This window comes from Triticum aestivum, chromosome 2A, assembly GCF_018294505.1.
Source record: "Triticum aestivum cultivar Chinese Spring chromosome 2A, IWGSC CS RefSeq v2.1, whole genome shotgun sequence".
Lineage (NCBI taxonomy): Eukaryota > Viridiplantae > Streptophyta > Magnoliopsida > Poales > Poaceae > Triticum > Triticum aestivum.
Genome location: NC_057797.1, coordinates 591191311 through 591218537, shown reverse-complemented (window position 1 = coordinate 591218537; position 27227 = coordinate 591191311). Strand labels below are relative to the sequence as shown.

The 27227-nt window shown below is 44.2% G+C and overlaps 1 protein-coding gene across 1 annotated transcript; it reads right to left on the bottom strand.

The window, feature by feature from the left end:
* Positions 1-12576: 12576 nt before the first annotated feature.
* On the bottom strand, positions 12577-16172 carry LOC123189616 (uncharacterized). The gene is made up of 4 exons (XM_044602070.1): positions 15835-16172; positions 14828-15093; positions 14301-14543; positions 12577-13276 (listed from the first exon to the last, which is right to left on the bottom strand). Exons 2-4 carry the CDS (start codon positions 15050-15052, stop codon positions 13001-13003), a joined length of 744 nt encoding a protein of 247 aa, XP_044458005.1. The 5' UTR covers positions 15053-15093; positions 15835-16172; the 3' UTR covers positions 12577-13000.
* Between the last annotated feature and the right edge of the window lie 11055 nt (positions 16173-27227).

Genomic DNA, 27227 nt, shown 5'->3' with positions numbered 1-27227 from the left:
CCCCTCGTAGTTGAGGGATAAATCTTGGTTCTTGGATCTTTCAAGTTCTTCATAATGATAAGCAGATATAAATCCCAAGTGACTTAAAGAATAGAGCTATGCTCCCTGGCAACGGCGCCAGAAAATAGTCTTGATAACCCACAAGTATAGGGGATCGCAACAGTTTTCGAGGGTAAAGTATTCAACCCAAATTTATTGATTCGACACAAGGGGAGCCAAAGAATACTCTCAAGTATTAGCAGCTGAGTTGTCAATTCAATCACACCTGGAAACTTAGTATCTGCAGCAAAGTATTTAGTAGCAAAGTAATATGATAGTAGTGGTAACGGTAACAAAAGGTAACAATAGTAAAAGTAATGTTTTTGGTATTTTGTAGTGATGATAGCAATAGCAACGGGAAAGTAAATAAGCGAAGAACAATATGTGGAAAGCTCATAGGCAATGGATCGGTGATAGAGAATTATGTCGGATGCGGTTCATCATGTAATAGTCATAACCTAGGGTGACACAAAACTAGCTCCAGTTCATTGATATAATGTAGGCATGTATTCCGAATATAGTCATACGTACTTATGGAAAAGAACTTGCATGACATCTTTTGTCCTACCCTCCCGTGGCAGCGGGGTCCTTACGGAAACTAAGGGATATTAAGGCCTCCTTTTAATAGAGTACCGGAACAAAGCATTAACACATAGTGAATACATGAACTCCTCAAACTATGGTCATCACCGGTAAGTATCCCGATTATTGTCACTTCGGGGTTAATGGATCATAACACATAATAGGTGACTATAGACTTGCAAGATAGGATCAAGAACACTCATATATTGATGAAAACATAATAGGATCAGATCTGAAATCATGGCACTCGGGCCCTAGTGACAAGAATTAAGCATAGCAAAGTCATAGCAACATCAATCTCAGAACATAGTGGATACTAGGGATCAAACCCTAACAAAACTAACTCGATTACATGATAGATCCCATCCAACTCATCACCGTCCAGCAAGCCTACGATGGAATTACTCACGCACGACGGTGAGCATCATGAAATTGGTGATTGAGGATGGTTGATGATGATGATGGCGACAGATTCCTCTCTCCGAAGCCCCGAACGGACTCCAGATCAGCCCTCCCGAGAGGTTTTAGGGCTTGGCGGCGGCTCCGTATCGTAAAACGCGATGAATTCCTCTTTTTGACTTTTTTCTCCCCGAAACACATTATATAGAGTTGGAGTTGGAGTCGGAGAGGCACCAGGGGGGCCACGAGGTAGGGGGCGCACCCCCACCCTCGTGGAGAGGTGGTGGGCCCCCTGGCCTTCATCTTTTGCAGGTATTTTTTATATTTTCCAAAAAGTTGCTTCGTGAAGTTTCAGGTCATTCCGAGAACGTTTGTTTCTGCACATAAATAACACCATGGTAATTCTGCTGAAAACAGCGTCAGTCTGGGTTAGTTCCATTCAAATCATGCAAGTTAGAGTCCAAAACAAGGGCAAAAGTATTTGGAAAAGTAGATACGTTGGAGACGTATCAATATGTGACTCCCAAGTACATGAAGAAATGCATTGTACACCCTCCATGCCCAAGGCCTCCATTGGTACCAGGCCAAGTTGCTGATCCTTTTAGCATCAGAAGAGGTGAGGAATTTCCTGCTTAATGGGGAAAGCGTCAAGCTAAACTAGCCAAACTGGCAAAAGAGGCAGTGAGAAAATTCAATGAAGACTCTGCTGCTGCTGCTGCCACTGCTGAGGCCTCTGCTAGCAAGCCCAAGAAGGCTATGCCTAAGAAGCCTGCACATAAGCCCAGTGCTTCTTCTTCAATGGACTCATGGCCAAGCTCTTCTGCTAAGCCCTCACGTCCAATTCCTCAAACTGCCCCAGTTCCTCAAGCTCCAAAACCCTCAGCTCCTCCGGCAAAGTCCTCGGCACCTGTGCATATCGCCTCGTGTTAAAGGACCACAGGCAAATCAATTGCCTCAGGAGCCTCAGCAAGTTCTTCAGCTCCTCTGCATTCCTCAACAGGCCCCACATTGCTGAAGACCAAGGCCACTGCTGGACGAGGCAGTAGACCAAGTCCTCAAAAGAAATAGGTCGCCTTCCAAGTACCGTCCTCTGATAACGAAGCTGGTGATGATGAACTCGCTGAAATCATCAGAGACAGGCAAGAAAGGGCCGCTAGAGCCAAAGGCACAAACGTGCCTCTGCTTTTGGATTCGAAGTTGATCCTCGATTTCATTGACATATGGCACAAGGATCCCAACACTCCTATGCCTGACCTCAACCTCACTCCTGGCCAAAGTCACATGCTGACCGCCTTCATAGGCGAGGAAAAATGAAAATTTGAAAAGGCCAGGAAGTTGAAGAAAGCGCAGTACAAGAAAGAGCGATATCTGAAGAAGAACGTTGTCAGGATGACAACTGATGAACTCGTGGTTGTTCAAGCTGAAATCAAAAACCTCAATGATGAATTCGATGCCTACCATGCAGATTGGAAGGGAGCCAAAGTCAGATTTGTGAAATTGGCAAAGACATTCACCTCCAATGTTGCTACTCAAACGCACATTGAAATTCCTCGGGCTGAAGCATCTACTCAGTCGATTGAAGAACATGCCAGCACCGCTGATGAAAATAAGGCTGCTGAAGAAAATGAGGCTGATGACTGCATTCCAGTCGCTGATGACATTGCCAGGGCAGCCACTAGTGTTGCGCCTGAAGAACAAGCCAGGCCAGCTGAGGCATCAACCAATGAGCCTGAAGAATCTGAACCAACTAGGCAAACTGAAATAGTTGTGCCTGAAGAAACTGAACCTATTTCCTCTGCTCCTCCTGCACCAACAACAAGTACAGTTCTTCCTTCTACATCAGAAGCGAAGAAAACCAGATCCGCGGAGCGAGCAACAGTGAAAAAGAGGAAAGCATCTGCTTCATCAAATTCTTCAGCACCGAAGAAGATGAAGATATTGACAAGCTCTTTTGAGAATCCCATATATGTTGTTCCAGTTTCAAGCATGCCTTCAAAGAAACTCATTCCCTTTGGTGAAGATTATGAGAACCCAAGCGGATGTGATGACGATGTTCCTTCTGCTGCTTCTTCAGAGCATTTGGACGAAGAAATTGAAGTGGATAATATCCCTTCAACCCCAGTTATCTCATCGCCTATGCCTCAGTTCACAGCTGAAGAGGCAGGCGTTGAAGAATTGAATGAGGAAGATGAAGACATGGACATTGGGTGCTCCACTCCAGTGCTGAATGATGATTATTGGGATAGTCAGCACCCCAACTCTCCACTCTTCACACCTCTGCAACAAATCCCTCAGTCCCCAGTGCACACTGAAGTTCAAATGGGTTCTGCAGATCATCACTCCACTCCTTCCATTCATGAAGGAATTTCAGCCACTAGTGTTGATGTTAATGTTGATGAAGAATTGAAGACCCAGGATGCTACTGAAGAAGAAACCGAAATTCCTTAGCCTGTGGTTCTGGAGATTGTGATTCCTGAGGTTGTGATGACTTTGACTCACACTCCTCAGCTCAAGCCGAATAATCCCTTCTCCAAGAAGCAAACATTCAAGGCTGATGACTTCTTCCATGAGCATGTGTTCTTCACAGATTACAACTCATATGATTCTGCTCGTCTTAGAAGGAAGCATTACTGGACTGCCAGCCAAGCAAACTTCTATTCTTCACTACTTTTTATAAGGACAAAGTCTTCGACCATGCGCATATTCCTCATGTGGACATGGAATCACTGCCTTGCTTCACGCCAGTCCTCAGTGTTCTTCACGATGTTGGACTGCTCAATTTCTGCACTGATATATGTGATTGGAATGAAGAACTAATTCTTTAGTTTTATGCAACGTTGCGCGTCACAGGAAATGCTGAAGATGTGAACTCTTGGGTATTGGACTGGATGACAGAGAATACTTACTTCAAAGCACCGGCCTCTGAATTGCTTCATGCCCTGCCTATCAGTCCTCCCCTTGAAGGTGCACGTTGTATATATCATGAACCTTAACTTACTAACCATTATATGCAAGTGTTGATGAATCCGCTGAAGCCTGGTCAAGCCTCAAGGACCAAATTCCTCGTGAAGAAATTAATGTATGTGCCACGGACTGTATATCGCATCTTGACCAAGACCTTGAGTCCAATCAAGGGCCACGACTCTAATGAAGAAGAGGTCATTGGTATCATGAAGAATCTGTTATTCAACATCATTCATGGCATTCATGTCAACTACCATGATTTCTTCATGAGGACTCTGGCCAATGTTGCGTTATCTCCATTTCAATTGAAGCCTTACGCTCCCTGGATTATGAGATTCCTCAGATCAAGGTCTTCAATCAACTACAAGGCTGATTTGCAAAATCACGTCAGCTACTTGCCCCCAATAGAAGTCCTCAAGCGGACATTTTCCTCAGCTGATGAAAAGGGCAAAGCTACTGCTGTTATTGATGAAGGCATTTGTCCATTGGATGGTCAGTTCCGCAAAGCTGCATCTTACTCCACCAACGATGACTCTGCCACTCATGACTCTGTCGCCAATGCCTCAAAGCAAAATCCTCAAGGCACAGCTTCCAGAGTGATGACTGATCGTGAGCTTCTCCTCAGTCTTCACCAGAAGGTTGATCGCAACCATAAATGGGTTAAGCGTCAGTTTGGTTCCATTCTTCACAACATAACTGCTACACACAATGCAGTGAAGAAGAACCACTTCTACCTCCATAAAGTATTCAATCGCACCTGGGTTGTTCTGTCTCATCTTTATGGTGAAGATCTGAAGCAAATGGGCTTCAAGCAGGACTTTGACTGGTCTCAGTCACCGGCGAAGAAATTCAAGAAAATCAAAGTTCCTTCCTTGGTAGCCAACTCATATTCTTCCTCACGCGAGACTGGCGAGCATGAAGATTTGGATGACACTGCGGCAGGCCCTACTTCAACAACCGACCCAACAACGCTGGCGCTCCTCCATCGACTTCGTGATGATATTCTTTAGGAGCGTTAGTCCTCACTTTTCATCCCTTTTGGTCATTCGATGACAAAGGGGAAGAAATTTGAGTTAGTCTTCCAGCAGGTCTATTTATATGGGTGTTTTTTTGCTAAGTTACAACTCTCGTTCTTCTGAAGATTTATTGAATTGAGTTGTAAACTTAAGTCCGATGGTGGTCTGATACTTTTACTATGTTCCTCTGCATGCTATTTCATCATGCATTTCAAATTCTTCATATCATATGTTAAATGCATGTATGAATTACAAGATATAGGGGGAGATCTTCATGATTCTACTCTTCAAATGTGTATTGCTTCAAAAGCAAATTGCTCATTATGCACATCTTCAGGGGGAGTTCTTCTATATCTTGCAAATCAAATTTCTCAATATCAGTATTTACACTTCATATGTTTATCCCCATTGAAAACTTAACCTATATTGTCATCAATCACCAAAAAGGGGGAGATTGTAAGTGCATCTAGTGCCCCATAGTGATTTTGGTGTATTGAAGACTTATAGGTTAAGGGACTAATGCGTTTGTGAGTGTACACAGTTCTATAAGTCTATGAGGAGTTTGATATTTACAGAGAAAGTTGACCCCTAAAAATGGATGACTTCAACTGAAGACTTTGGATCTCTGAAGACTTTTTGAAGACTTTGAAAGTAAATAAATTGGTGTGACCATGAAGACTTGATATTCATGCAAGGAACATGAAGCGTGAAGACTTTTGTTTTCGTAGTTTCATTTTCTCTTTCTTGAGTCATAGGAAACAGCGTACTCTTAAAGGGGATCAAGGTAAAACTAAGGAAAAGGTTTCCAGGTGATGCTCAACTCAAAATCCTACACCTACCAATACCTTCGAGTGAAGCCATTGGAAATCTCATACAGTTCAGTCAATTTCTTAAGTGACAGAGAAGAAGTTCTTATGTTCTCTGAGGAATTTGGTCTGACTGAGGAGTTAGGAATTCGACAGTGCGGATTGCCTACAAGTGAGGAACATGATAGCCCTGAGAAATTTGAACCTCAAATTTCCGACCGTTGTTGTGTTATGCGTCAGCTGTCCCAAAATATCTTATCCACCTAACGGTCATATCACTGAAGGTCATTTATGTCTTATAATGTCGGTCTGCTCCCTAGGCTATAAATAGCCGCCCCCAACAACCACTAGCTGGTTGGCTGCTCCGCGAGAAACTAACACTTGTCATTGAGAGCATCCCATCCTCCGAGGACTTTGAGCGAAAATCATCAAGTGAGGAAAAACCCAAAACCCCAAACCAAACACCTATAAACCCAAAGTGATTGAGCATTACTGAAGATATTGTTTCTGTGTGGAACCGACGCTTGTTACATTTGAGGACTGTGCATCCTCCAGACGGTTAGGCGTCATGATCTAGAGCATCAAAGAGGAAATTGTGGATCGCCGAGTGACCGAGTTTATGAAGGTTTGGAAGTCACTTGAAGACTTACCACGAGTGATTGGACGAGGTCTGTGTGACCTTAGTTCACGGAGAATACGGTGAGGACTGTGTGCCCTCAGTTTTAAATACCTAGCCGCTCTAACCAGACGTACAACTGTCACAGCAGTTCGAACTGGTCTACCAAATCATTGTCTTCACCAAGCTAACTGGTTCTATTTCCTCAACCCTTTCATTTCTTCATTACTGTGTTGTGTACCTATTCATATCTGTTTGAAGACTTCGACTGAAGACATTCTCAATTTCCTCAGATCAATTTTTTCAGTCTATTTGTTTTCATTCTATTTTATCATGTGCTTATGCTTTCTGTACTGTGTGTTGTGTTTCCAATTCATCATGATGTCCATGCTTATGTTATGTCATGTCTGCATCTGAGTACTTATTCCGCTGCAAGTAATTCTTCGCTTAGGAATTTTCTCACCCTGAAATTCCTCAGTGAAGAATTTATAAAAATCGTCTATTCACCCCCCTCTAGTCGACTTAACGCACTTCCAGTCCTATTATATTTACGAAAATGCTAAAATCTGAACCACCCGGTAACTTCTATGTAAATAGCATGATAATTTAAGCACCACAAAACTAATAACTTGCATACAAACGCCGAGGGGTAATTTTAACCCGGGGAATAAGTTGTTGCAAAACACCCGTGGTAATTTTTTGTAAATCACATTGTAATATACACATCACCGACCTGATAATGTAGGTATAAACACCAAGATAACTTTGACCCAGAGAAAAAGATGTAAAAACATACCACCGATTGTTTTTGTGTAAATAGCATGATAATATAGGCTCCTCAACCAGTAATCCACTTCTGAGCTCAGGCTCAGCTGCACTCGCCCTGACGAAAAAAATCAAAACAAATACTAGAAAAAATCAAAAAATTCCAAATTTTTTGTGTGATAGACAATTTGATGTGTGAGGTTCACTCCAAATTTAGGTCATTTGGAATTTTGAGCAGCTCTCGGCAAAAAAGACAAATTCGGAGTCTGTAAAAATGTATACTGTTCATGCACTATTCTGACCCGATTTGTCTTTTTGCTGAGAGCTGCTAAAAATTCCAAATGGTCTAAAATTTGGAGCGGACCTCACGTGATAAATTTTCTACCATGCAAAAAAAATTGGAATTTTTTGAATTTGTCTTGAATTTTTTGTGATTTTTTTCTGAGCGGGTGTAGATGAGCCTGGGCACCGAAACGCCGCACTCCTACTCAACGTGATAACTTAGGTACAAACATCACGATAACTTTGACCCATCGATAGATGTTGTTGAAAACATACTACCGATAACTGCTTTATAAATAGCATGATAATATACACTCCCGGACTTGATAATTTAGGTATAAACACCACGATAACTTTGACCCATGAAAAAAAGTTATTGAAAACATACTCCGGTAATATCTGTGTAAATAACATGGTAATATAGGCTCCCGGACCAGTTAACTTAGGTACAAACAGCACGATAACTTTGACCCGTGAAAAAAGTTGTTGAAAACATACTCTGATATTTTTTTTTGGAAATAGCATGGTAATATAGTTTCCCGATCCTGATAACTTAGGTACAAACACCACGATAACTTTGACGTGAAAAAATTGTTCAAAACATACCACCGATAACTTCTCGTGTAAATAACATGATAATATACGCTCCCGGACATGATAACTTAGGTACAAACACCACGGCAACTTTGAATTTTCTGGATTTTACTGTTCATGGCAAGCATGGATGAGTAGGCACATCATGGCTCAAACAACTCCTACTCATGCTAGTGGGTTTCAACTATTTACTGTGGCAAAGACATGTCGTGTAGAGGAAAAGGGGTTCAACTACCGCAGCATGTAACAGTTGAATCGTTGTTGTCTTAATGCAGTAAAAAAGAGCAAGAGCAAGAGAGTGGGATTGTATCGGAATGCTCAAGGGGGATTTGCTTGCTTGGCACTTCTGAAGATAGCACTGTGTCTTCATCAGTGTCATCGATCACATCGTCGACAACGTCTACAGAGAGGGGACAAACACCGGCAACAGAGAAGAAACACAATCAATGCAATGCAATAATATGATGCATGATCATGTCATGGCAATATGCTATGATTTGGGCTAATGCAAATAGCAACAATTTAAACGGGGTTGGTTTGAACCCTAGGTTCAAATTCAAGCTTCATATGTGATTATTCAAATGACATTGTGTCGGTCATCAACGTATGAACTCAAGTCGCAGCAAGCTACAAAGACTTAAAAGAACAATGCGTGACATTTCCCCAAAGAGACAGACACCGGAGCAAATGACACATGCCGATCATCCCAAGTGTTCCGAAGCAGTAGCGAGCTACCATGGCTTAGTGGAAGCACTAGGAGACATTTCCCCATAAGAGAGCCTACTAAAAATAAACAACTAGATTGTCGGATCCCACACATACCAAGCATTTCAAATCATACACACAATATGCTCGATATGTGCAAATACAACATGGCATCACAACAAAACTCTACGACTTAAAGTATTTATTCGGAAGGCTCCGAAGTGTCATACATAGTAAGAATTCATGACCCAACATACAGAGCATATAGGCTACGGAAGCATAAACATGTCTGGGTACAAACATCTGGAAAAAAAAAAGGCTTTAGAGCCTGACTTTCTAGACTTTCGACATTTATATGCGGTCCTCAATTATTGGGTCATCTTTTCCCGCTTCAATTCAAACATCTAGAAGCCGTCTCTAAACTGGCCTGCAGCACTCTTATTTTGACGAGACTGATGGGATCTTGATTCACCGTCACCCGCGACCTTTTCTTTCGTTTCGATCAGGTCCTAATCTATCCACTCCACGCATACATCATTGGCTCGACCAATCTCAAAACACCCACGGTGAAAGACATAACAAACACAATCACTGGTAAATGCTTGATTCGGGTCACTAGACAGGCAAATCTAGTCCCATACAACGTGTCTGGTTGGGCTGATTTTTGCCCTCGTTTGACTACAGCGATGCTATCTGTTAGACTGCTTGCCTACTGACAGCATCACGTCTACGCTGCAATATTTGGACCAAACGCCTCACGAGTCACGTCTCTCATGATCTTGCGCGGTGGGTGCGGTTCACCGCACATGATCGAACAGCGCCGGCAACCGCGACATCCACACTGCTCCGCTTTCGATCTCATGCCAACTTACAGCTAGCTAGCTAGCTAGCTTCCCCGTCATCATCTACTGCTACGGACGATGGTGCTTTCACCAGTAACGTACCGCTCAGCTGCGGGGTGCGGGCGAGCCATGGCGCGGGAATTCTGAGGGTCGTGGTCGGCGGCCGCTGTCGTGGCTGTCGCCGTCCGCCGCCTCCACGGCGACGGCGACGGCGACGGGAATCGTTTCTCCCCATGCACAAGTCCACACGAGGCGACGGTTTCGCGCGCGGGACCGGCCGGGCGGAGGGACGGGGTCCACGCGCTTCCACCGCCGATGGGGGCTTCTTTTACGTGGGCGACGGCGAGATAATGGTTTTTCATCTGCTCTTTCTGATCCCCTCCTTGTTTTGGGCCTCTTTTTATCCTTCATTTGGGCGTGTCTTTCATTGACCGGGTTATTACGTGCATCATAACAAAGCCTCTGCGGCTACGTTACTTCTGTTAGCTTGTTTATTATCATGCGTGCATGAACCAATCAGCTAAATGTGTTCGACCAGGCATGACACAATCTGAAGGAGTTGTTTACTCGCTGAATCGGCGCGCGCGGTCTTACCTGAAACGGTCCTCTGGAGTGAACAAGTGTTTCCGGGACCCTGATAAACTAGTTCCAGATCAGCTGCCTGAAATGAAGGAAATGGTACTACAAGATACTCTTTATAAAGAAATATAAGATCATTTTCGTCTTGGTTTCTACCCATCCTTTTCGTCTTGGCTGGCGCGGGACAACGGGGTCGAGAGGACGGCCAGGCAAACGTGGGTTTCGGCAGCGCGGCGGGTAGATCTCCCGGCGGCGGCGTGCACGGCGCGGCGGTGGCGGCCTGCGTGTCGCGAGGTGGTGGCTGCGTTGGGCCTGCCCAGTTGCGGGTGCCGCCGGATCCAGATCGAATCCATCTGGATCTTGTCTTCGGACTCTGTCAGCCGCCGCGGGGTGGTGATGGTCGTCACTGGCCACGTTGGACCGCTGGTTCCGGCGTCTGGAGATTTGCAATGGCTTCTTCTCGATCCTTCTTTCCGGCGGGTCGAGCACCATGGCTCTTGCATCTTCGCAGGTTTTGCATCGTGGCTCGTTGCCGGATCCGGAGCAGATGGAGGTTTGGTGGCATAGGATGGGGATCGGAGGAAACTTTGGTCGGCTAGGCCGGCCCGGCATCGGCGACGTCACTCGATGCCGGTACCCTACGTGGAGGCGAAGCCGAGGTCTCTCCTATCCACCTCTGAACACCTCTCGGGCGAAAGTCCAAAATTCAGTCTGGATTGGGCGGCGGCGACGTCCTACGCGTCGTATCCTTCATGGAGCCGCCGTCTTGGGAGGACCAGCTGTTCGGGGAGAGGTGTTGTGGTTGGTGAGCTCCGAGTACCTCCAGCAGTGGCGACGGTGTGGAGGATGCCAGGTGGTGCGGCGTTGTATCCATCGCATAGATGACGACGAGTTTTGGCGGCATGGTGCAACTCCATATCGACGATGGATGCGGCTGGATGGACAAGCGCGGGACGGTGGAGCCGTCTGGCACCATGGTGGCGTCAACGGTAGCGAGACTGGGCAAGGTTGATGCAGCAGTACCAACACTGAAGATAGATTGGTGGCAGGTGGCTGCGGCGGCCTCATACTCGGCAGGCGTCCTGGTTGAGGAGTGCGCCGGACTGGTGGGTGCCCCATACCCGATAGGCGTCCTGGTTGAGGAGTGCGCCGGACTGGTGGGTGCCCCATACCCGGCAGGCGTCCTGGTTGGGACCTCAGTCTTAAATGTTAGGTTTGGATGCGATGTCTGTCTGGTATTAAGCCCAGACTATCAGCGCCCTTTCATCAACTGGTTAGGAGTAGCGATAGATGTTGCCTAGACGGTAGCTTTAGTCTCACTTTTGTATGACTTTGTACGGTCTCATGTGAACAATTAATAAAGTGGCTGCATGTATCGTCCAGATGCAGAAACCGGGGTTCTCCTTCTTTTCTAAAAAAACATTTAAATTATTATTTTAATGATCTAAACGTTCTTATATTTTTTTACAAAGGAAGAGGGAGTATTGATCAAAGACCAATTATCGGCCATACAAACAAACTGAACGAAGCATTTCTCAGATGGCAGTCTAGGCAATCATGGGTCGCAAAAGAGCTAGTACGCGAATGGGGCGATTTGTTTGACTGGTTTGGAACTCGCAGCCATGTGCTTAGCTCTATCAGCTAATCCGTCTGGTCGTCGTCTTGGCTTTCGGCCGCATCATTGCTCCGGAAATCGCGGTGTTAAGAGCCTTTGTCTGCTACTCCCTCTCTTCCGAATTACTCCCTTCGTTCCGAATTATTTATCTTAGATTTGTCTAAATACGGATGTATCTAAACTCATTTTAGTGTTAGATACCTTCGTATCTAGACAAATATAAGACAAGTAATTTGGAACGGAGGAAGTACTTGTCACAGATATGGATGTATCTAGATGTATTTTAGTTCTAGATATATCTATTTCTGCGACGAGTAATTTGGAACGAAGGGAGTACATTCGTGGGCAGTTTGAATGACACAAGTGAAGTTTGTTGGTTTCTGCCTCCAGTTTATTAGCTTCAGTACTAGTTGAATGACGTGAACAACCGGGTTGGTCAACTTTTCTCCTAACGAGACCACCGTTCAGACAAATGGCAGTGTGTCGATCGATGCTGTGGCCACTCAGGGTTATCCTCCTTTCCAAAAACAAGAACACCCTTCAGACCCGCCTAAATGGCCCATCAAGAATGTATAATCTTATTTAGTTTATGGAGTACTCCATGGTTCATCTGACTTGTTCATGGCGCCTGCAAAATGAATAGAGCCAAACAACAGTCTAATATAGTGCATACATAAAGACATCAACAAATGGAAAGGTCATCTTGCAAGTCTCTGCAGTTAACTCAAATAGGCTAGACAAAATGAACTACCATGGCCCATGGGAGAGCAAATCACACTGAAAACACCACAATATTCTTTATAGATGGCAGTACACTTCTTTGCCGCATTGACTAACTGACAGTACCTGGACCTTTGCAGGTCTGATCCATCAGATTCAGCATTCAAGCTGCCAGCTGCTGCAGCACCCCATTGACGAGCAGACGATCATAGCAATGATGTTACGTTACATGATGACCTTCAAAGCTGACAAGAATTAACTCCTGCCCCTCCTGTTCTGTAGTCAATACGTACAGACCAGAGACAGCATCACATCATATGAATGAATTTCAGTACACTAGGCGAGAATCGCCATCCGCCAGAATCAACAGCTGATCGTCTAGTTGCGTCGATTTACTTAGCACTAGCATAAACTAGATGGTCAGAAACAGAAGTTTCTGAGGTGGAAATTCGAAGGCAACCGTGGAATGCTAGGGTTTAAGATTCCTGGGCATGTGGACGCAGGTTGCCTCTGAAAAGGTCACCGAGATGATGAACCAGCTTCTGGGGCTGTTGCCACCACATGGCTTCAGAAGCGACCGGGCTTTGATACACATCGTCTTGTGTGCTGAAATTCTTTGTGATGCTATCTGAGAAATCACGCCAGTTAAGCATGGCACGCTTCAGCCGGGACGTTCTCTTGCCAGTGACGAGGTATCTGGTGTAGTCCCTAGCAAGGCGGTACAACTCCTCTCCTCTGATGATGTGGATATACTGCATAACAAAGCAAACGCTGTTTAGAAAGATAATGTGGGGGGTCCTTAACGTTCACAGCCAACAAGAATATAAACACACTCGTGTTCGGTGTGTTGTGGTGGGAAGAAAATTGTGTGGAAGTCTTGTTTTTGGCAGATGCAAGTCTAATTTACCATATACTCCCTCCGTCCGGTGAAGAGTGTACATCTAGTTTCAAATTTTGTCCACCAAAGAGTGTACTTCTATCTTCCCAATGTACTTTAAAGTAGGAAAAAAATACTTCTCTCTCACCACACGGTAATCAAGACCAATAGCAATCTACACATAGTCTTCTTAATTTCTACATGCACTTAGCTCATTGGGGGTTGGGTAATTAAAAAGGAGAGAGATGGTGGTTTGCACCTTTCCAATGCATTTTTTACTCAACTCCATAATTTGTCCTAAAACTTCTAGATGTACACTCTTTACCGGACGGAGGGAGTATATTTAGAACAGCACTACTAATGAAGATGATCACCAGAAAACAGAGCAAATGTTAGTAATGGTACACCAATCAATTACTATTCATAATAGTAACCTTCCCTAGTAAGAAGGGTAAATTTATCTTTTTACTTGTAAGGTAGTCAACAACTCCACATAGATTAATATTTACGAGAAATAGAAAACAGCTGCCACGAAGAAATAATAAAATCTTCTTTGGCAAAAGCGGGAACTACACGGATGTTTTCTCACTAATGGAGAATGGTAATATCACTATTATGTACTTCAAGTATACATATTATCCCTTCTGAGCTGGCAAGTCCACAAGGAGAAAGGGCTGTTCAAAATAATAAACATATAATAGCCATCACATATTTGTACCATCAACTACGGCTGTGAATAAACATCAAAAGGTTTGCACTGAAAATAAACAAAATGCTAGCTTAATGTAGTATGTTTAGGCATTATAAGAGATTGAAAGGTCCGTACAGAACTATAGTTGTAAAATATAGCATTTCAGATCAAAGGACGATGAGAAGGAAGAAAGAAGCAATGCAATTACCGTGAGTACAAAAGCAACAGTTGCTAACACAACTTGGACCACTTCATACAATGAATCCGTGAAAGATTCGTCATCCGGGCCATCAGAACCACCACCGCTGCCTCCATAACGGTTATTATTTCCTCCATTTCCACCAGACCCCTGTCCTGTAATCTTAGCCATTTGCTCCATCAGGAAGCCTTGTATGGACTGTTGCTTTTTTGCTCCATCCATTGCTTTGTTCAAAGATTCCATAGAGAATGGCTGAAAAGAAAGCAACAGTAAATTTAGCAGATGGTTCCACATCAGCAATTGTGCCTAACAACCTTGATGTATTAAATATGCTTGGTGCGTAGCATATCAACTGCCTACCACACCCCATTTTACACAGTATCCCTATCTCCCAAAGAGGAATTCCTGAAACTAAAGCATTCCTACAACATCAATAAGAAAATTCCATTGTGCCAAACCAAGTCAAACTTGACAAATTTGCCAAGTTTCCAATAGAAAACCAATCACAAAGTAAGAAAGCTGTGAATGATACTTACATCAAGGTTTCCCTTCCCGCTTGAGGCATATACAGGACCAAGCCTCTTATGGCAAGCAGCAACAACAAGCCTTGGATATACTTTCTCTTGCAGCTTGCAAGATCTAGAAAAATGTTGCCATACAAAATGTTCAGGAAGTATTTTGCAAGTTCTCCCAAGACCTAATGGTCTGTCCAAAGTGAGCCCGCCAAGAGGCTTGTACGTTGTAGCTTGGCAGTAGCTCATGTTTCTAACTTCTTGAATTCTAGAATTAACTGGAGCCAAATCTGGAGGTTAAAAATAGGAATGATTACATACTGAGTTAGGAAGAAGAATGTCAAATATCTACAACACTGCAACAATAGAACAGTATCAGTTGAACTAATCTAATTCAAAAGAATAAATTTCTCCGTTTTGCATAACATGTAGTCAGTGCTAAAGATGATTCACCAGAAGTCAGAGTCTTGCTATAGAAGGAATAGGCCGGCACAATCCACTAATGCTACGAACAAAACTAAGCATGTATGTTGTCCACAGTTTCCCAAACGATGAACTGAGTCCATGTGAAAGGATTTTGGACAGAAGAAAAAATGATTTCCAGGTAGAGCAAAATTCCCGATGTTCGGAGAGGATTATGATGGAGATCAGGTGAAACCTATGAACCCCACCTGAAATCAACTTTATAGGAATTCCAAACCTGCCACAGAACTACCCCAAAAGCTAAGTAAAGACAACAGACAATCGTTACGAGATCATACTTGAACACCAATGCAGGCTAAAGTACAGCATTCTACCCTTGTATTCCCTATACTCTTTTAACATGAATCCTGGTGATATTAAAATGTACTACTACCCAACAAGCAGAAAATCATGCCACGGGCAAAGCAAAGCCGTACTACGTACAGCTCATAGGTCGACAGCCAGGCGGCAGATCTAGATGGTGTGCCTGGTGCGCACCAGGGCACCCGGAAATTGTGAAGGTCAGTAGGATTAATCAAATCGCCGGAGTGGAGGGTAAAACCTCATACCTCAAAACCCAATGGCCAAAGACTGCGGACGGCGTGGATACAGCAGGAACGCGACGTCCGGCGAGGAAGAACGGTGACGGCGGGTCGTGTGAGGGCGGGGACGGGATCGAGGCGTCAGCTGTAGCCTGTGGTATATGCTACAGAAGAGATTCAGAGCCGCGTCGGGTAGGCCGGGAGGACTCGGGAGGGAGAGGAAAGAAAGGACGGGAAGAGGAGTAGGGCTCCGCTCCGCCGCGCCGCGCCGCAACGAGCTCTCCGGTGGGCGGTGAGCGGGGACTGCGGCCTGGAATGGGGAGAGGAGGATTGGATTGCGTCGTCGTTTTTTTCCGCTACAGAGTGGGACCCTTTTCGTACAACCGTACTGGTACAGACCAAAATGTAGCCCGTTTGGGCTGGTTGGTTAGTTCTAGGCCTGCTTCACGCCAACAGACCAAAATATACCATGGTAATTCTTGAAAGTTTATTTTAAACTTAAAAAAATGGCAGATTTTCGTTATGTTTGTTTTAAACTCGGAAGATTTTTTTTTTTGAGAAATCTCACCAACCTTTATTGTTTCATCAAAGTGATGTCCACAGGTACAACGTCATGAGGATTGCCCAACCACATATGTCTACCTATAACACAGGTTACAAGCAAATTTAGCGAGATTAGCAGCCTCAAAATTGAAGTTTCTGCGTTTATGAATGAAACTACAAAACTGAAAAACTAGCTTTACGTTCTAAAACTTCATGTATAATAGCAGCATGGGACCTTATCTCCACTAATCAGCAGATGAGAGAAACAAAATGAGGGGTACCCCTTGCGGAAGCCTCTCAGTGGTCATTTTTGGTGGGCTGGGAGCGCGTCAGCCCCCGCCTTGTGTCGCGTGTTGGGCGCTTCCTCGAGATTATGTTTTTCTATTTATTTTTGTACGCGTTTTCGGGTTTTAGCTAGATTTTTTTTGGGGGGGTGGCTTTTCAGTTTTTGTCCGATTTTGCTTAGGTTTTGGACAAAAAATAAAAAAAAACACGCAGAAAAATGCATTTTTTCGCGAGAGATGTAGTTGTGCCTCTCAAAAAGAGAAAAAAATGTATTTTTTTTCTTTCAGGAGAGGCATAGATTTGTTTCTCGTGGAGGCACGGGTTTGTTTTCACAAGAGGAACGGTTGTGCCTCTCGAAAAAGGAAAATACACGTTTTTTTCTTCCGTGAGAGACAGAGATTTGCTTCTCATGAAGGCACAGGTTTGCTTCCGCAAGAGGCACAGTGGTGCTTCATGAAAAGGAAAAAAACTATCATTATCTTTTTCCCACGAGAGGCACATATTTGCTTCTACAAGGAAGGGGGGGTCATGCTTCCGACTCATTTTTTTCTGTGAAAAAGTTCATCAGAACTTATTAATATGGGATTTAGTTTCCAAGATCTCAACGCAAGAAATTCAACAGTGAAAATGGTTCGGGATTTGGGAACATTGGTTAAGAGATAAAATGTTTTAAATAAATGAATCTACGAAAAAAGAAAAAACTCCTATTTGACGCCAGATGTAACGCCCTCGATGCGGCTATATCTCCTACGTGTCGAAGCACGACTTAGAGGCACAACCGCATTGAAAGCAATATCACAAGTGAGATAATCTTCACACAACCCATATAATACATAAGGGAAAAAGATACATAGTTGGCTTACAATCGCCACTTCACATAATTACATGAATAAAGCATTACATCAACCAGATATAATCAAGGCCCGACTACGGAACCAAAATAAAAGAAGAACCCCAAATGCGACAAGGAAACGAGTGACAATTTGAACAGGGTGCAAAATACGAGCATCTCAAACATCGCAAACATACGTTCACGGACATCGCCTCGAGGTTATACCTTCGAAGCGTGCGTTATCGGAGGGGTTCGAGTTCGATGCGATGTAGGGGAAGTAGATGTAGGGGACGCCGAGGGAAGTAGTGGTTCATGTCCGTAGATGTTCGGGGTCACGACATGGAACTTGACGTCCACGGGGTCTTCAACGATGGTCGTGGTACATGTTCCGTAGACGTTAGGGCAGCGTAGTGGTACATGTTCACGGAGTAGGTCGTACACGTCATCGGTAGATGTTCACTTGACGGCCTTCAACGGCGGTAGTTGTTCTCGTTTCGTCGTGGAAGTAGTTGCACATCTCATAGTGGTACTTGACGATCTCGGAGACGACGGAAGACGAACTTGGCGGTCCCGTTACACGGTTCTTCGGAGACGGTAGTTGTACATGCCCGTATATGTTCAGGGTCGTCGGGGTACTTATCGGTCGGGTCTTGACGGTCTCGTTTTGCGACGGTAGTCGTGCACGTTCGTTTTCGGAGAGGTACTCGATGACTCCAATGTCTTCGGGCGATGGTAGTTGTACACGGTCCATGAGACGTCGATCGTTCGGGGTCCGACTTGTGGTAGTGGAACTTGGTGTATCCAAGGTCTCCGACGTAATGGTACACGCGCGTAGATGAACTTGACGGGTCGTTGTCATCCTGGTACTTGGCGTTCTCTCGGCCTTGGCAGTGAAGAAACGGAACGCGATGGTCGTGGTACTGGGCGCGGTACAGGACGAAGCAGAGGTTTGACGCTGGTCTTGGCGCGGTTCACGGTCCACGGGCGTTGCTGGAGCTGGACTCCGTGCGAGGCAGAGGAGGGTTCAACACGCGGCAGCGCGCCTCCTCGTTCGAAGCAGGGGAAAACAGGGCGACGGCATGAGAGGAACCGGACGGAGGCGGCGATGCTGCTGGTGGAGGAGGGCGTGGACGGAGAAGGCACGAAACGGGACGGAGACGGCGGGTTCAAGGCGGAGGTCGCCGGATCGGGCGAGGAACTTGACCGGAGCGGCGACCATAGCAGGGGCGGCGGATCAGGGAGCTTGAGGGCGCGGCACGCGAGGAGTGGGCGTGAGGAGCCCTCGCTCCTCTCTGTGTGTGTGCGTGGCGGCGGAAGGAGGATGGAGGGGAGAGAGCGGCGCAAGGGGAGGCAAGCGCGAGGAAGGAGAGAGCGAGAAATCGGGAGATGCGGGATCGGGCACCCTGGCGCTGTCGGTCCCTCTCTCTCTCTGGCGGCGCGAGAAGGGAGACAGGGAGGAGGGGATCGAGGAAAAGGCTAGCGGGCAGGGGGAACGAGGAGATCGGGCAGGCCTCTTGGGCCGGCTAGGTCAGGCCGCAGGAGTTGGGCCTAGGGACTGGGCCGGCTGGACTAAGCTGAACTCCTCTCTCTCATTCCTCTCTTACTCTTTTCCATATTAAAACAAAACAGAAAAAGAGGGAGAAAAGAAAGAGAATGTAGGGGTGGAATCTGGGCATGGGAATAATTTTCACGGACTCGTAAAAATGTGCACGGTCCACGAAAAATAGGAGAGGCAAGATTGAAAGATGTAATTCAAACTCGTTTGAATTTAATTCAAAAGGGTTTGAACTAGGGCTTGGTTATAGAAGTGTCCAAAAATGTTCCGATTTTTGGTGGAGCTCCGGAAAATGACAAAAGAATCTACGGACTAAGTTCGAGGCCAAGGGTTGTGATAACAAAGGCATTAGGATTTTTGCAAGTGTGTTATGGTGAATTTAAAATTAAAGAAATATTGAATATAGCTCCCTACTATCGGGAGGATATGTTATAAAGAAAAGTCACTCTTCCCTCGATTTAAATGGAATCAGAGATCCATGCCATTTAATTTAGTTGAGTTTTTAAAACGGGTTGCATGATGACATGATGCAATGCACATGATGCAATGATGAATGCAACGAACCAAACAAAACACCAACGAAACTCGGAACCCAAGGAAGGTATCTGAAGCTCCGGTCTTGGGGCGTTACAACACTCCACCACTACGAGAGGATCTCGTCCCAAGATCTAGGATGGCACCGGAGGGAAAACGGAAGAGGAAGAGGAGAGGTAAAACTAAGTTGCTTCTTTGACAAATGAGTGAAACCACGAACCTTGAGAGGTTGACCAATTTGAAAGAAAGAAAGCAACGAGAAAGAGCGAAGTTGAAAGCACTCCGGTAGGGAAGAGTAACAAGGAATTACAAATTCGGACAGCACTTCGGTTGAAAAGAGATGAAAGACTTGATAAAATGAAAGAGCTTGAGCAAAGGGGCACAACACTCTGGTTAAAAGGATAAGCATGACAAGGACAAGAAGAAGGTCTGAAGAGAGCAGCAACACAATGCCTCCGGGAGAGAGAAATAGAAGATAGATGATTAAAATAAAAGAATGGAAAAGAAAATGCCAACTTCTGCCACAAAAGAGTTTGAAAAGGCATCTTTAGGAGAAGGGTCGAACGGAGTTGTTGGAACACCAACAACGAAAAGAATACGCTTGATATGGTCTTATGGAATACATCTCAAATTTATGAGGTGACAACCTGCCACTCACGGGAAAATGAATTGGATTGGTATGAACAAGGAGACGAGAAACTTATCTCACCGGGAGGATAAATGAAGAACTTGGGTCATTATAAGCACCATAAATAGCAAAATCCTTAGGGAAAGCTTTAGGTGAAATATAACCCAAGATAACTCCAATGACGAGATTGATGGATTTAAGATATCTCAATCTTGACAACATGTGAATCATGAACCACATAGGGAAATCATCAAGAATGACATAACACCACCTCAAATGATACGGTAGAAAGAATTGCACTTTAAAATGCAAGATAAATAATACTTGAGCTCCCCTGAAAAGAATCTCGATGAACACTTCGAGAAGGAATTAAATCCTTGGTGAACCATCATGTAGAGCCTCCATGAAGAATTCCGGTAACAAAAGAATGATCAAACGAAAGGAAAGATAAGTAGAGAACACAAGGTGAAGCCTTGCAATGCTTAGATGGATCTTTGCAATGAAATAATTGAGAAAACTTGGAACTCCGGGAAAAGAATAGATAAAGCATCTCGAACCGAGAATTTGATGAGCCTCCAGAATAAAGAATTAAATTTACTCGATGAAACAAGAATAAGAATTACATTATGCGTATCCTTCACCAATTTAATTGATGACAAACAATGGATTTGGCACACTACTTATTCTCGTGGAAAGGATTAAGAGAGATATCGATAACTTGATAAGGTCTTCAACGAACCATCGGTAGGATTGGAGCAACGAATAAATTGATATGATAACGAAGGAAAAGAAATTTTTGAATGAGCCATCGGTAGAATTGAAAATGAACGAAGAGAAGATAAAGAAACACCGGGAAGAGTTTGCAAATGAACGAAGATGCTTGAGAGAATTTAGATACAAGTGAACGAAGGGATCACGAACTGATTAGAGAATATTTGAATGATGCACCGGTAAGATTGGAGGATGATAACTGAAAGCTGAGAAAGGAAAAAAAAACCCTGAAATGAGGGACTCCGGCTACTCAAACTGAGAAGACTCTTGAATTGCTCCAGATGGATGAAAAGAAATCTCACAATCAAAACCAATTATGAGAGGATGGCCTCGAACTAGAACCACGAATCTCTGAGAGAACGGATAGGATATGGAGGAAAAACTCTTCTTCGATCTTCAAATACAGAGAATGACGACGAGAAACAACACCAAGAATTGTAGAGGCACTCCGGAATTAAAATTGGAAAAAGGTTGAGCCAACGATGAAAAGAATTTGAACGATCTTGGAGAAAAACATAAGACTGATGATAATTCATTCTTATGTCAAACTTCAAAAATAATTTGAGAATACCTCCGGGAAAATAAGAAGAGTCAGGTAAGATCCTGTGAAAAGACCTGTGGGTTAGGGCACATTCAAAAGAAACATCGTTGAAGGATTTAAAAGATAGATTGCACCGGTTGAATTAGATGGCTCAAAAGAGATAACATCCTCGAAAGAGCTTGAATGAAAGCAGAGTAGAAACACGATTCTTCTAGATATTATGAGCACTCTGGAACAATTGAATAGCGAGAAAAGAATGAATATGAGGAGCACCGGTAAGAGAAGGTACTTGAAACGAGGAAAAAGGATATGATCAACACCAAAAGCTTGAATTGAATCCACCGAAGAAGAAAATTAGTGAAGAGTGACGAACTTGAAGCTCCGTTAGAATCTTCATGAGAATCACCGGATAAGGATATTGATTGAAAAGAATGGAGAGACTTCACATCAGTAAAATGGATACTTGATTAAGAAATTCGAGTCCTCGAAGAAAAAGGGTGGGTGGGCGGGAAAAAAATGCAACTTGGAATGGATGAAACGAACACCGTTGAGAAAGCTGAGATTGAAACTTGCGGATGTTGCAATGATCGGATCCACTTGAAGAGAAACACACCGATTGAAAAAGATTGACAGCACAATCTCGATTATCAAGAAGGATTAGCATCCACATAGGAATATGAGAACACCATTTAGGAAAGGTATGGAATCGACATTTGACATCGAAGCAACTCGAATACCACAACCCAAAACAAAAACAAAGGATTGGCTTGAAAAATAAGCCGGAACAAACATATGATAGATATTTCGTCCGAAGTTTTTGTGGTGGGGCCTACACGGGCTCGATCGTACATCACCATCATGTACAAGGCAGTGCACATGACATACGAAGCGTCCCCGAGTCGGCATAGCCAAGGACTCTTTAAGACACAACGAGACCACTGTAAAACCGACCGTGAATAGGCGAACCACTAGACGTCGAACCCCAATTTCATATCATACATCTGTCGGAAAGATTTCCTAAGAGCTACTTGAATTCCCACTTATAAACTCCCAAAACTTTCCGGTTATGCAATCAGGTGTTGGGGATACAGGGGAAGCATAATATCTCACCCAAAACTAGCAAATCCTACATCCAGTTGTATCCATCCTTCAACACATAACCAAGAAACCTTCGAAAATCATTTACCTCAACCTTCGAAAAGCATCCGTTATACGAGTTATGGCAATACTCCCGAACTTCCGCCCCAGTACTGGGTGGCGTCGAGGTTATCTCACCAACAACTGCATAAAAGAGATTTTCGATGTCGGCGAACCTAAACTCAGGTATTTCCAGAATTGCAACGATAAAATTGTAACGACAACACCTCGGAGCTCAACTCCCCGGGACACTGCCACAACCCCTAAATGACAGGAGGCACCAAGAACAATGTTCTCGTCACAAATCGATCGGGACGATTCCAAGATACTCGCGTGATCCTAAAAAAATTTAGTGAAATTTGAGAAGAGAAGAGTCAAAACTCTACGTCAGGATGCCTTACCAGAGCGATGAAGGGACTGGGGAGTAAAAATAATTCCTAAACTCTCCGATATATATAATCCTAAATGACTCAAAACATTTTTCTAGACTCAACAACGCCAGCTATTCGATCAAGCAGGGGGGCTCCTAAGGTCGGGGAAGGCTCTGATTACCAACTTATAACGCCCTCGATGCAGCTATATCTCCTACGTGTCGAAGCACGACTTAGAGGCATAACCGCATTGAAAGCAATGTCGCAGGTGAGGTAATCTTCACACAACCCATATAATACATAAGGGGAAAAGATACATAGTTGGCTTACAATCACCACTTCACACAATTACATGAATAAAGCATTACATCAACCAGATACAATCAAGGCCCGACTACGGAACCAAAATAAAAGAAGAACCTCAAATGCGACAAGGAAACGAGTGACAATTTGAACAGGGTGCAAAACACGAGCATCTCAAACATCGCAAACATACGTTCACGGACGTCGCCTCGAGGTTATACCTTTGAAGCGTGTGTTATAGGAGGGGTTCGAGTTCGATGCGATGTAGGGGAAGTAGACATTCTCGAGACACCGAGGGAAGTAGTGGTTCATGTCCGTAGATGTTCGGGGTCACGACATGGAACTTGACGTCCACGGGGTCTTCAACGATGGTCGTGGTACATGTTCCGTAGACGTTAGGGCAGCGTAGTGGTACATGTTCACGAAGTAGGTCGTACACGTCGTCGGTAGATGCTCACTTGACGGCCTTCAACGGCGGTAGTTGCTCTCGTTTCGTCGTGGAAGTAGTTGCACATCTTATAGTGGTACTTGACGATCTCAGAGACGACGGAAGACGAACTTGGCGGTCCCGTTACACGGTTCTTCGGAGATGGTAGTTGTACATGACCATATATGTTCAGGGTCGTCGGGGTACTTGTCGGTCGGGTCTTGACGGTCTCGTTTTGCGACGGTAGTCATGCACGTTCATTTTCGGAGAGGTACTCGATGACTCCAATGTCTTCGGGCGATGGTAGTTGTACACGGTCCATGAGACGTCGATCGTTCGGGGTCCGACTTGCGGTAGTGGAACTTGGTGCATCCAAGGTCTCCGACGTAGTGGTACACGCGCGTAGATGAACTTGATGGGTCGTTGTCATCCTGGTACTTGGCGTTCTCTCGGCCTTGGCAGTGAAGAAACGGAATGTAATGGTCGTGGTACTGGGCGCGGTATAGGACAAAGCAGAGGTTTGACACTGGTCTTGGCGCGGTTCACGGTCCACGGGCGTTGCTGGAGCTAGACTCCGTGCGAGGCAGAGGAGGGTTCAACGCGCGGCAGCGCGCCTCCTTGTTCGAAGCAGGGGAAAACAGGGCGACGGCATGAGAGGAACCGGACGGAGGCGGCGACGCTGCTGGTGGAGGAGGGCATGGACGGAGAAGGCACGAAACGGGACGGAGACGACGGGTTCAAGGCGGAGGTCACCGGATCCGGCGAGGAACTTGACCGGAGTGGCGGCCATAGCAGGGGCGGCGGATCAGGGAGCTTGAGGGCGCGGCACGCGAGGAGCGGGCGTGAGGAGCCCTCGCTCCTCTCTGTGTGTGTGCGTGGCGGCGGAAGGAGGATGGAGGGGAGAGAGCGGCGCAAGGGAAGGCAAGCGCGAGGAAGGAGAGAGCGAGAAATCGGGAGATGGGGGGTCGGGCAGCCTAGCGCTGTCGGTCCCTCTCTCTCTCTCTGGCGGCGCGAGAAGGGAGACAGGGAGGAGGGGATCGAGGAAAAGGCTAGCGGGCAGGGGGAACGAGGAGATCGGGCAGGCCTCTTGCGCCGGCTAGGTCAGGCCGCAGGAGTTGGGCCTAGGGACTGGGCCGGCTGGACTAAGCTGAACTCCTCTCTCTCTCATTCCTCTCTTACTCTTTTCCATATTAAAACAAAACAGAAAAAGAGGGAGAAACGAAAGAGAAGGTAGGGGTGGAATCTGGGCATGGGAATAATTTTCACGGACTCGTAAAAATGTGCACGGTCCACGAAAAATAGGAGAGGCAAGATTGAAAGATGTAATTCAAACTCGTTTGAATTTAATTCAAAAGGGTTTGAACTAGGGCTTGGTTATAGAAGTGTCCAAAAATGTTCGGATTTTTGGTGGAGCTCCGGAAAATGACGAAAGAATCTACGGACTAAGTTCGAGGCCAAGGGTTGTGATAACAAAGGCATTAGGATTTTTGCAAGTGTGTTATGGTGAATTTAAAATTAAAGAAATATTGAATATAGCCCCCTACTATCGGGAGGATATGTTATAAAGAGAAGTCACTCTTCCCTCGATTTAAATGGAATCGGAGATCCATGCCATTTAATTTAGTTGAGTTTTTAAACCGGGTTGCATGATGACATGATGCAATGCACATGATGTAATGATGAATGCAACGAACCAAACAAAACACCAACAAAACTCGGAATCCAAGGAAGGTATCTGAAGCTCCAGTCTTGGGGCGTTACACCAGATATTAGGGAGCTCCTAATCGGCGTTGCTTGTGCTCACACGCACACCCTCGTGGGCCGGGCCATGTAGAAGGCGATCGCTTGATTGCATTTGACCGGTTTTCTTCTGGTCGCTCGATCGCACTTGACTGGTAGCGGTTGACCAGTTTGACCGATCAACCGTTGACTTTGGAAAAAGATATAGGAAAAAATAAAAAAAATCACAGAAAATAAAAAATTTAAAGAATTTAAAAATGTTCATGGATTTTTGAAAAGTTCACAAATTTAAGAAAAGTTCAACAATTTTGAAAAGTTTGTCGAAAATTTGGAAATATTGTTCACAAAAGTTCATTGATTTTGAAAAGGAGTTCATCGAATTGGAAAAAAAAATCATCAGATTTGAAAAAAAATCATCAATTTAAGAAAAATGAAAAAGAAAGGAAAACATAAAGAAAAAAAGGAAAAGCCGAATAAAAATGATCTAGAAAACCAAAAAAAAAGCATAAACCGGGGTCCTCTTTTTAGCGCTACAATTTGACGCACAACAAAAAGAAGAAGAAAAAAAGTAAATAAGCACGGAAGGCAAGCTGTCCAAGTTGGTTATGTTGGTTACTACCAAAACATGAGGTTCACAACTTGATCTTTCTGTGTCACTATAGCAAACGGGGTTTGATTTTCCAACAATGTTCAGAATTACGAAAAATGTTCACATTTGGAAAAACCTGATCACATTTTTTTAAAAATTGCTCGGAATTTGTGAACTTTTTCCCAATTTTTTGAAGTTTTTTTTAAATTTGTGAACTTGTCTCAAATTCTAGATTTTTTTCAAAATGATGAACTTTTTCAAATTTATGAAAATTTTAAAATTCATGGGGATTTTTAAAATACATGATGAACATGCTTAAAAACATGTTGAATCATAATATTATATGGGATGACATTTTTATAATACACCCAACCATATTGAACATTTTTATAATACGCAATGAATTTTTTTTAAATGCACGTTGAACTTTTTTATAATATAGGATGAACTTGTTTATAATTTACAATGAACATTTTAAAAATATATTGTTTTTATTATAATATGTTATGAACGTTTTTTAAATACGTGTTAAACATTTTTATAATATGGGATGAACATTTTATAATACACGAGGAACTTTTTAAAATACATATTGGACACTTTTATAATATGTGATGAACATTTTATAATATAGGATGAACATTTTTATAATATAAGGTGAACATATTTTGAAACATAAACCATATTCTAAGGAAAAGCCAAAAATAAAATAAATGAGCATGTTTGTAATTTTCTTGGGAAATTTCTGATAATAAAAGAAAAGGGAAAAAAAGAGAACAGAAATAGTGGGCTGGCCCGCTGAGTATATCCTTCAGCAAATGCTCGTTTATTTGCCGCATAAGGGTGGTAAATACGATTCGCCCCCTTTCGCTGGATGTTACGAGGCAGTAGTTAATTGCCCGTGTGTTGCAACAGAGGCATATAGGTTTGGTTCAACACTAACCATCTCTAACATATCGTCTCCTCTCGTGGTTGTGGTCATCTTTTCTGCTCCCTAATATGCTCATCCTCGTTGAGTAGCTCGATTAGCACAACGATTCTTCTTCTCCGTGGCCCGTGGCCGTCGTCTCCTTCTCCCTTGTTCATGGTCATGATCATCTTTTCTGCTCCCTATCATGCTCATCTTTTCACGAAATAGCTAAAGGTTCTGGTTCAAAGGTAAGA

Coding starts and splice junctions, on each gene's coding strand:
- LOC123189616 (XM_044602070.1), bottom strand. CDS start 15,052: ATGAGCTACTGCCAAGCTACAACGTACAAGCCTCTTGGCGGGCTCACT. Junction 14,544..14,827: donor GCGGGAAGGGAAACCTTGAT/GTAAGTATCATT, acceptor CTTTCTTTTCAG/CCATTCTCTATGGAATCTTT. Junction 13,277..14,300: donor CTGTTGCTTTTGTACTCACG/GTAATTGCATTG, acceptor TTTGTTATGCAG/TATATCCACATCATCAGAGG.